General features: G+C 47.0%; 1 protein-coding gene across 1 annotated transcript; it reads right to left on the bottom strand.

Moving 5' to 3' along the window:
- Positions 1-3,681: 3,681 nt before the first annotated feature.
- On the bottom strand, positions 3,682-5,803 carry Thap11 (THAP domain containing 11). The gene has a single exon (XM_028854364.2). It carries the CDS (start codon positions 5,272-5,274, stop codon positions 4,366-4,368), a length of 909 nt encoding a protein of 302 aa, XP_028710197.1. The 5' UTR covers positions 5,275-5,803; the 3' UTR covers positions 3,682-4,365.
- Positions 5,804-11,604: the final 5,801 nt, after the last annotated feature.

Here is an 11,604-nt window from a genome sequence, read left to right as displayed (position 1 = left end):
GAATTGTGGTCTAGCGGAAGCCTCTGGAACACGGAGTTGGCGCCAGGCAAGGATCAGGTCTCGTCGTAGCCCGGTCCCAGCTGTCCTGGCCCCGCCTAAACTGTGTAGTGGATGGTGCCTGACCCCGCCTCCGTGGGAGCCCTGGTCTAGCTTGACGCTGGCCTGGCTCGTTCCTGTATCCCCTTCCTGGTCCCCTAGGCTGTATCTGCGTCCAAAGCCTACTCCCTTTAGGCGCTCTGGCTACCAGTTCTGCTCACGGTGTGGCCTTAATCCTTAACCCGCGTGGGGAAAACCCACTCTCCTCTTGTCCCAACATTTCGTTGAATTAGCTCTCTCTTGGAGGGAGCTACTTACCTCCAAAGTTGGTTGCAAACTGACTAGGCTTTTTCTTGGGCCCGAGACTCAAAACGCCCGGTAGGTGGGCCATAGTTGGGAGAGGTTAATCTCACTTGTACAGAGAGGGTTTTCAAAACAGAATCATCCTGAGTTGTTTTTTGGTTTTCGTTTTTAAATTTCTAGGTTTTGTTTTGTTGCAGCGGAGAAATTATGAAAATTTTTTTGTTTTTTTACATTTTATTTATGTTGACAAAGGACGAGCCAGGCATGCGTGCATGCATGGAGGCTACAGGAAGCTTACAGGAGTCAATCTTTCACATGGGATTCTCAGGATTAGAGGCGTTACTTTATCCTCCGATTTTTTCTTTTTCTTTTTCTTTCTTTTTTCTTTTTTTTTGAGACAGGATTTCTCTGTGTAGCCCTGGCTGTCCTGGAACTTGCTCTGTAGACCAGGCTGGCCTTAAAATCAAAGATTCGCCTGCTTCTCCCTCCTGAGTGTTGGGATTAAAGGCGTGTGCTACCACTGCCCAGCCTGAATTTTAATTTTTATTGAAAAAAAAAAAAAAAAACTGGCTCAACCTAACTTTCCCAAGTGACCAGACTGTAAATAATCATCCCACCCCTTCCCCCTTACTTTCAACATCCTTTTCAGTTTCCTTGGTAACACAAACATTTGAAGACTGTTTTCAGTCGGGTCTGTGCTGAGCAAAAGGCTGGCTCTGCAGCCAACCCAAAGAGCCACAGGAAAGGAAAATGGCTTCAAACACCCCTAACTCTTTCCTCCATGCCAGAAAAATTATTAGTACTTCTGTTTTGCCATAAGATTTCCACTTTGGGCTGCACCCCACCTCCTGGGGATGACTGGTAAAACTAGGCTAAGCTTGGTTAAGTCCTGTCTGGCCAGACTACTTTGGCTAGATGCTGCTTTTATGACCCAGTCACTAAGAGCTCCGACTTGGCCTGTTGGGGATACATCTGGAGCCTCACCACCACCACCACCACCACCAGGAAAACAAAACACAAGACAAGTTATGAGACAGGAGGAAGGATCCAGGGAGTGCTGCTAAAGGCTCAAGAGAAGCAAGGTGACAGCAGCCGTCCTTTCAAGGATACACAGAGTATGGCCCAGGACTGGGAAAGCCCCGCTCCGAGGAAAGAGCGTTGACACGTGAGAGTTTGGCAGTTAGCCTAGAAACGCACTGCTACGCTCTCACCATCTGGTTAGAGCCAAAGCTACCTACAAAGACAGATTCAACTTGTCCCCAAACTGGTCACCTATACAACCTACACTGCAGCTTCCTCGAGACCTATTTCCCAACTCAGAGCCAAAGGGCCAGAAAGGAAGTAGACCTTGGAGTCTTGGGGACTTGCAAGTCACAGGGCATGTCCCTAGGCAAGGTGACTGGTCCATAAGTAACTCAGAAGTGAGTCAAATTTTACAGAGCCAGAGCCTAAGAAGAGTCCATACGTGCCTCAGTAGTCACAGAAACAGGTACTTTTAAAAGACCTCACAGACCTGGACAGATGGCTCAATAGTTAAGTATATACTGCTCTTTCAGACAACCCAAGTTTGGTTCCCAGTATCCATATCAGGTCACTGACAACTGCCCTGTAACTCCAGCTCCAAGGGATCTAATGGCTTTCTGGCCAATTTAGGCAGCTGCAATCACACAGACACACGTAATTGAAAATAATAAAAGTAATTTTTTAAAAAAAGTCATTCACATCTGGTGGTGTGGTGGTGGTGGTGGTGCACCTTTAATCCCAGCACTGGGAAGCAGAGGCAGGCAGATCTTTTTAAGTTCAAAGTTAGCCTAGTCTACAGAATTGAGTTCCTGGACAGCCAGGGCTACACAAAGAAACCTTGTCTTGAAAAACAAGTTATTTACATCACCCCATTAGGTTTGAGCTAAATTACTTACAAATATAGATAAAAATAACCTCTCAGCTTTCCAATATCCAATCTAGATATAGAGGCAGCCAAAACCAGTGTAGGGGTTACAAACCAATTCCTTAATGTCCCCTCTGTTCACCTAACTCTTCCACAATGAAGGTGTACTGAAACCAATGTATTTGCAACAAGAGTCTCTGTGCCTGAAGGAGCCAAAGCTGCTTCCACTTCTGAACGTAAGTAGTTTTTTTTTTTTAAGTAATTGCTTTCACACAAGTACCAGACACTGTATGTCCCAAGGGATGAAATGGTAAACAAACTTCAACTCTAGATGAGAATTCAAGAAGATTAGTGGTGCATGCCTTTAATCCCAGCACTTGGCAGTCAGAGACAGATAAAAATCTCTGAGTTTGAGGCCAGCCTGGTCTACAAACTGAGTTCCAGGCTAGCCAGAGTTATACAGTGAGACCCTGTTTCACCCCTCCCCTACACACACACACACACACACACACACACACACACACACACACACACAGGAAATTAGGCTGGGCGGTGGTGGTGCACACCTTTAATCCCAGCACTCAGGAGGCAGAGTCAGAGGCAGGAGGATCTCTGAATTCAAGGCCAACCTGGGCTACAGAGTTCCAGGAAAGGCACAAAGCTATATAGAGAAACCGTCTTGAACCCCCCCCCCCAAAAAAAAAGGAAATTAAAACTATCAAAATCTAGAGGAACAAAACAATTCCCATTTACTTGTCAGTCACACCTTTTTGTTTAAGAAAATCATGGAAAGAGCTAGAGACAGCTCAGTTGGTAAAGTGCCTGCCTGAAAGTACATCACAGAACCTACGTGATAAAAACAAAACAAAACACAAAACACAACACACACACACACACACACACACACACACACACCAGGCATGCAAACTTGTGATGCAAACTTGTAATCCTAGCACTCAGGAGGCAGACAGGCAGATTCCCTGAGGCTCACTGGCTGGCCAGGCCAGCCAGCCTAAACTACTTGAGGAGTTCCAAGCCAGTGAGAAGACCCAATCTCTCTTTCCCTACCCCACTACCCCCACAGCTGATAGGCAAATGCTCTACCACTGAGCTAAATCCCCAACCTCTAGAAGACCTAGATAGCAACTGAGGAAAGACAGCCCAGGGAACCTCAGGCACCCAAACTACACACATGTACATAACACATACACGAAGATCCAGGGAGAAAATAATGAACAAATCAAGACCTTTTCATGCAGCTTCCAAACACCATGGAGTGACCCAAGCAAGGAACTTTAGAAGATGTATGTGCTTTTCGTTGCTTTATGGAGAAACCTGGTCCATTCCTTTAAAAGGTCTCTTTTCAGGGCTAGCCAGTTCTCTCAAATAGGCCAATACCTATATCATATTTCAAGGACACTTAGCTTTAATAAAATAAAATGTCGAAACCCAAATAAAAACCTTACTTTTTTTGTTTAATTTGTTTTGCCAAACAAACACAGTGAAAACTTTAGTCTAATTGTACAGAAAATAGAATTTGTAACCAGTAGCAAACATAACAAGATAAACCTAAGTCCCTGGTAAGCTGGATCTCCATCAGCAAGTCACCTAGAGCCCTCTCATAAATGACCTTCTGGGTAGAGAGGTCCTAGAAGGCAGAGACACAGGTCAACTAGTCCCCATCAGAATCACAGGCTGCACCTGAAACAGGTAAGCATGAAAAGGAGAAATGATGTTACTGAGATCTCTTATCACTACACACAGCAAAGCTGTCTCTAACTGCTGGCCAACCTTAAGATGTGGTTTTCTCAAACCCAAGGTCCCTAATAGTCCCACCTGCATCCCTCCAGGATAAGTTTCGAGTTCAATGGTTCTGAAACCTTTGCTTAACCAGAATCTGCAACATAAACTGGGGAGTGAGAGACAAAGTCATAATTGCTGGTGTCACCAGATTCTGAACTTCCCAACTCCTACTCCAGGAGGAAACAAATGAGGGTGCCAGATGACCAAGAAGAGTCCCGTCCCGTTGCCCTAAACCTCAACACTGTCAACCAGAATATTGGGGAGTTCAATATCCGCCTGAGGATTCCTTGGGCTGGAAGGTGTCACGAATTCTGCAGATTGCTGAGGGGAACCGTTCACATTCCGTGCTTCTTACGGATGACAGCCATGGCAAGCAGGCGATCCTTCTCACGAAGTTCCTCACGGAGCTTGGCCTCGGTAAGACGCAGATGGCGGATGCTACCCTTCATCTCTTTCATCTTCACTTCCATCAGGGCCAAGATGTCCCGCTGCTCATTCAGCTTGCGCAGGAGCTCCTCCTCCGTGGTACCTGACGACAAGGAGTATGAGTGGTCGGAGCCAGTATCAGGGAAGCCCTCTTCCCCTACCACCACTAGCTGAGGGCCTAGAGTGCACTCAGCGGCCTCCAGCCCAGCAGTAGCAGCCTCTAGCTCCGATGCGGCGACCGCGGCGGCCGCGCCTTCAGCAGCTGCAAACTCTACTTGCACCGTAAGGTCGATGGGCTTCACATCCTCTCCCGAGGAAGTAGTGGGCGCCGGAGCCACGGATCCCGGAGCCTGGCTGCTGTCTACAGCGGCCTGAAGGGTAAGAAGCACGGCCGCAGAGGCAGACACCAGGTTCGGCTGCAACTGGGTGGTCTGGGCAGTGGAGGACGGAGACGGCTGCTGTTGTTGCTGTTGCTGTTGTTGTTGTTGCTGCTGCTGCTGCTGCTGCTGCCTACGGCGGGCTGCCGCAGCTCCCGCAGGTCTCCGCGCTACTTTGCGCTCATTGACACCGCGCAGCGGGAAGATGGTGGGAACGCGCACCGTGTAGGTCTTGCGGCCGCCCTGGAAGTGAACGCTGCAGAGACGGTGGCCCGTGGTGGGCTGGAAGGTGGAGAAGCACCCACTGACGCCGGCACGGGACACGTTCTTGAGCCAGAGGCGCCGCAGCTCAGCGTCCTTGGGAAACGTGTAGAAGTGCAGTGCCTTGTCCCGGTGTGAGTTGTTGTAGCAGCCCGGTACGCAGCACGTAAAGCCAGGCATGGCTGCGACGCGCGGCCCGGCCCACCGGCCTCTTGCGCTCTTCGACGGCCGGGTCCGGCCCCCGACTCAGCTCCTCGACGGGCGGCGCCGCGCGAGGCCCTTCGAGACCTCTCACTATTGCCGCCCAGCGCAAGTCGTCCCGGGCGGGGGCCCGTGCCTAGAATATGCTTGCTGACCGCCCGCGCTGCGCTACCCACCCGGCCGCCCGCCTGCGCTCCGGAGTCGGCCCGGGGGACGCCGCGAAGGACCGCCTGGAAAGGAGGACTACGCCCCCCACAATGCACCGCGCTAAAAGCCGCTCACTTCCGGGATGGGGGCGTGCTTATTCCGGCTGTTTTCCCGGGCTCCGCGACATCCTGCTGAGATCCGATTATTTTCCAGATGAGGTTCACCCCAGGCGGAAGGGGAAAATGTATTCGAATGGAACGTTGTCGCATGGACTACACCTCACAAGGACCCGGAATCCTGATGGTACGGGGGCGCGTGCCTCCAAAGCGCAAGCGCTCTGGGTATAAGCACACAAAAACTACAAGTTCCATGCTGCCTCAGAAAACGTTGCAGCTGCTGCCTGGGACTGCAGCGCCGCATAAGGGAGAGGCAGAGTTCCTGCAAGGCAGGATTTGAGGGAGGTTTTGTAGCCTGCTCTAGAAGTTCCCCAACCCCCAGTGCCTTGGAGTGGAGGGCATTGCTTAGCCTGGAGGAAACCCGAGTCAGCCCAGAAAGCCCTCTGGAGTCACTCTCTCATATTGAGGGCACTCTTCTGACTCTCAGCTACCTCCTACTCGGACTCACTGACCTAAATCAGGTCCCTAATAGGTGCTACTATGTGCCAGAGTGTAGGAAGAACATAGAAAAGGTAGCTTTAAGCAGTCAGGTCCACCCAGCCCTCTCTCTCTCCTGGAGACTGACTAGAGTGTCTTTTGGATAATGGATAAATATGCGCTAATAGATGTCTAGTCAAGAACAAATGTCATAACAAATTCAGTGTTATGAATTTGCACGAGTGAGGAACCCCCAGTTGGCAGAGCCAGAGTATCCCTCACCCAGGCACTGCATCCACGGGGAGATTTTGTTATAATAAAGAGATGAGGAGAAAGATAGGAAAGAGGGAGACAAGAAAGAAAGAGAAAAGAGAGAAAGCAGAGGTATGCACACCTCATGGGAATGGTGGGGAGAGAGAGGAAGGGGAAGGGTTTTTCCTTTAAGTCAGGACACAGGGTGGCCCTAAGGGGCAGGTTTCCAAGGGTGGGTCAGAATACTAACATTTCTTTGTTTTGATTTTTATAAAAAGAAGTCAGTTATGGAAGCAAGTAGGGGAACAAGGGCATTGAATTCCTGAGACTGCTTCAAGCTGACAAAGGGCCAAGTGGGGAGGGAGAACCAGGAGTCATGCACAGCAGAAGATCTCAGGAATGTTCCTTGAGGGAGCTGAGAAAGCAGGTTGCAGCAGTGATGTTCCAGGAGATTGAGGGGAAATGGCACGTCAAATCAGAAGTATAGAAGCCATGGCATCTGCTATTTCTCTGGTGGTCAGGCAAGAACAGTGAATCTGCAAAATATACTCGAAAAATAGGTGGGGTCAGAAATGGCCTCTGGAGATTGTTAGTTTTCATCAGACCAGATTTCTTGATGCAGTAGCAGAACTTTTCCCAGGAGCCCGTAGGTATCTGTAAGACAGCTGAAATAGATTTAGCAGAACTTTTCCTAGGAATCTTAAGTATCTCTAAGACAGCTGAGCTGGAATGGATTTATATCATAGCAAAGGGGTTAAAAGAACCACTTGTTAAAACTTGGAACCTCTGGAGTTATCTGAAACCAGTCTACCTGTACCATGACGTCTGTGAATGAGCCATACTTGTGTGTGTGTGTGTGTGTGTGTGTGTGTGTGTGTGTGTGTGTGTGTATCTTGGGGTTGGGACTGTTAAACTGATACCGTAGTCATCAAACATTGTCAGATATGAGAAGGATAAATTGAAAAAGTGAGACAGCTTTCCAGCTACCTAGACAGTAACCCCAAGTCTCTCCGGGTCGTTGGGGGGGTGCAGAAGCCCCAAAGGCAGTACTTGTTCAGCAGGTAGGCCCAGAAGATCTGACAGATTTTTTTCTGTGGAATGGAAATTTGGGGAGACTGACCCACCTTGATTTTGCAGTAGGGGTTACTCGGTCCTCCATTGATCCTCTTATTCACAGTCTGGACAGGATCTCAGCTTCTAGCTGCCTGGCCAGGCTTGCCATGAGCTTCCGGGGTAGAAGTTCTTCTGCAGCCATCCGTCTTCTTGAGGAGCTACAGGATGCTGCCAGGAACTGACATGTCTCTCTATCATTAAAAGCTTTTATAGGAAGCACTCTTGAACGCATTGGCACCGGAGACCATTTCCTAAATAAAACACTGACAGCACAGACCCTGAGCACAACCATTAATAAATAGGACCTCTCAAAACTGAGAAGCTTTTGCAGGGCAAAAGACACAGTCAATAAGACAAAAAGACAGCCAACAGATTGGGAAAAGATCTTCACCAACCCCACATCTGACAGAGGATTGATCTCCACAATATATAAAGAACTCAAGAAACTAGACATCAAAGCACTGAATAGTCCAATTAAAAAATGGGCTAAAGAGCTAAACAGAGAATTCACAAAACAAGAACTACAAATGGCTGAAAGACATTTAAAGAAATGCTCAACATCCTTAATCATCAGAGAAATGCAAATCAAAACGACTCTGAGATACCACTTTACACCTGTTAGAATGGCTACGATCAAAAACACCAATGACAACCAATGTTGGAGAGGATGTGGAGCAAAGGGAACACTTCTCCACTATTGGTGGGAATGTAAACTTGTACAACCACTGTGGAAATCAGTATGGCGGTTTCTCAGAAAATTAGGAATCGAACTACCTCAAGACCTAGCCATCCCACTCTTGGGCATCTACCCAAGGAATGCTGATTTATACCATAAAGATACATGCTCAGCTATGTTCATAGCAGCACTATTTGTAATAGCCAGAACCTGGAAACAACCTAGATGCCCATCAACGGAAGAATGGATGAAAAAAATGTGGTACATATACACAATGGAGTACTACTCAGCAGAGAAAAACAATGACAGCATGAAATTTGCAGGCAAATGGATGGAACTAGAAAAAATCATCCTGAGTGAGGTAACCCAAACCCAGAAAGACAGTAATGGTATGTACTCACTCATTGGTGGATTCTAGATATAAAATAAAGAACAATCAGACCACAACCCATAGAACCATAGAGGCTATATATATAGCATGGAGGTCCCTAGGACGACTGTGGCATATAATAAATTTCAGTTTTACTCAATTATTGAAAAAAAATAGCCAAATGAATGGAAACACATGAACTATGAACCAAAGGCTGAGGACTCCCAGCTGGATCAGGCCCTCTGAATAGGTGAGACAGTTGATTGGCTTGATCAGTTTGGGAGGCATCTAGACAGTGGGACCAAGTCCTGTGCTCATTGCATGAGTTGGCTATCTGAAACCTGGAACTTATGCAGGCACACTTGGCTTAGTCTGGGAGGAAGGGACTGGACCTCCCTGGACTGAGTCTACCAAGTTGATCACAGTCCTCGGGGGAGGACTTGTCCTGGAGGAGGTGGGAATGGAGGGTGGGCTGGGGGTAAGGGGAGGGCATGGGAGGGGGGAGAATAGGGGAACCCATGGCTGATATGTAGAACTGAATGATATTGTAAAATAAAAAATATATATCACAAAAAAAAAGCTTTTATATTAAATGCCATATTTTTCAGATCTCTACAGGTGTTTGAGGACTGGGGGAACAAAATTTGTTACATGTATTTATAACTTTGAGAGCATATATATCCCTTAAATCTGAATATATAGGTTTCGCAGTTAGTTACAGCTTAATGAAGTTAGCAAGGAAAGGGGGGCTGATCTTTGAGTACCATCAGATTACAATCCTGAATGAATTATATAGAAATAATTGTATTTTAAGCTGTTTTCTGAGAAGGCAAAGAAGAGTGACAGGGAAAGATCCCAGAGCCTAATGAGAACAGGAGAAAAGGGGCTTGTGAGTCATCGTGAAGCCCAACTCTGAGAAAAGGACCCTGTGAGAAGAGGTAAAGGACCCTCTTGGTGGACCAGAAACTCCACCCTATAATCTATATAGAAATAATAATTTCTTAAAGTCATACAATAATACCTCCCTTGTTCTACATAAAGAAGGTCAAGTGTCTTATCTTATTGCAGAACCATTTTAATTAATAAATACCAATGGGCATTAGAAAGTCAATTGGTCCTCTATGTCAGGGGGTTTCCTTTTGACCCAGCATGTCAGCCTATTCTGGACAGGGAACATGGGACGATGTATCTCTTCTGGAACTGCTTCGAGCTGGCATTGGGTGTTGTTATCAGAGCCCCCCAAAATGCTGAAAGCTCAGTCAAAGGCTGGGCAATGGGGTATTTGTCAGAAATATGTGGTTATCTGACCCAGCTATAGAGACAGGGAACAGTCACATTGGTTAAGCTGGTCCATGTCAGCTTTTAGCAAGTCCAGAGCAGTATAGTCAGCAATTGAATCTTGGAGGTGTCTGCCAGCCAAGTGGGAACCTGTTGAGACAGTTTTTTTGTTTGTTTGTTTGTTTGTTTTTGTTTTTCAAGACAGGGTTTCACTGTGTAGCTTTGGAGCCTGTCCTAGAACTCACTCTGTAGCCCAGGCTGGCCTCGAACTCACAGAGATCCACCTGCCTCTGCCTCCTGAGTGCTGGGATTTAAGGCGTGCACCACCACTGCCCAGCTCTGTTGAGACAAATTTAAACTAGGAACAGAAGTTAAAATTTATGAACTTATTTGGAATTTCTAGGACCATATTCTTAGTAATTGGGAAGAGCAGGAGTCCCAAGACCAGGCTGTACTTATCTGGAGTCCTTCCAACCTCTGTGAAGTGGATCCAGGTTTTATGACTCTTTTAATCCTCTGACACCTATATGACACCTATATTATCTTACAAAATGACATAAACTTTAGATACATTAGTATTACCAATCAGTATTGAAATCCAAATTGTAGGAAAGCAGGCAATAACTAACCAAGGAAAATTTAAAATCCTGAGTTTGTGACCCAAAGTATCAGAATTGTATTAATGTTTTTGTTGTTTTTGTTTTTTGAGACAGGGTTTCTCTGTGTAGCTTTGGAGCCTGGCCTGGAACTCACTCTGTAGCCCAGGCTGGCCTTGAACTCACAGAGATCTGCCTGCTTCTGCCTCCCGAGTACTGGGATCAAAGGCGTGCACCACCACCACCACCACCACCACCACCACCACCACCACCACCACCCAGCAAAATTTTTCAATCTTAATATGATGATTCTACCTGCGTGTGGTCCTACTGATGCCCCAGAGGGGAGTGCATACTTCTCCAGGCCTTACCCACACTAGGGGCTGCAGAGAAACGAATGCCAGGCTGTAACTAGAGGGCTTGAGTGCCTGGTGCCCTGTCCACATGAGTCAAGGAGTGGACTCTCCAGTGCCATTAGTAAAGATGGCGGTAAGGTCAGATGACCTGTCTGTTTTGACCTTATTTAAGATGGCAGCTTGACCATGTGATTGCCCTTAATTAAGATGGCGCCAGCTGACCACATGAACACCCTTACCAAATATGGCACCTGACTACATGTGTTCATGTGTTTTTTTTTTCCCCAAAAAATAAACTGAACAGATAAGAAACATATAAAGTGAAGTATTTAAAAGTCATTCAGACTGGGGTTGGGGATTTAGCTCAGAGGTAGAGCACTTGCCTAGCAAGTGCAAGGCCCTGGATTTGGTCCTCAACTCTGAAAACAAAAAAAAAAAAGTCGGCCAGGCAGTATTGGCACACACCTTTAGTCCCAGCACTCAGGAGGCAGAGCCAGGCAGATCTCTGTGAGTTCTAGGCCAGCCTGGTCTACAGAGTGAGATCCAGGACAGGTACCAAAACTACACAGAAAAAACGCTGTCTTGAAAAACAAAAAAGAAGCCAGGCAGTGGTGGCGCATGCCTTTAATCCCAGCACTCGGGAGGCAGAGCCAGGTGGATCTCTGTGAGTTCAAGGCCAGCCTGGGCTACCAAGTGAGTTCCAGGAAAGGCGCAAAGCTACACAGAGAAACCCTGTCTCGAAAAACCAAAAAAAAAAAAAAAAGAAAAAAGAAAAACAGAAAAACCAAAAAAGTCAGTCAGAAAGAAATATAGATGGCCATATCAGTCATAAATTTCCATTCGTACATAGGAAATAGACTTTGTGGAAGAAAGATGGAGAAAAGCTTTTCTGGGAAATTTTTAAGGTTAATGAATTGGAGCTCGGAGA

Source organism: Peromyscus leucopus, chromosome 5, assembly GCF_004664715.2.
Source record: "Peromyscus leucopus breed LL Stock chromosome 5, UCI_PerLeu_2.1, whole genome shotgun sequence".
NCBI lineage: Eukaryota > Metazoa > Chordata > Mammalia > Rodentia > Cricetidae > Peromyscus > Peromyscus leucopus.
Note: the sequence above shows the minus strand (reverse complement) of the source record. Positions and strands in the feature narration are given on the sequence as shown.

Excerpts from the sequence above, each read along its gene's own strand:
- Thap11 (XM_028854364.2), bottom strand. The coding sequence starts at position 5,274 with ATGCCTGGCTTTACGTGCTGCGTACCGGGCTGCTACAACAACTCACAC.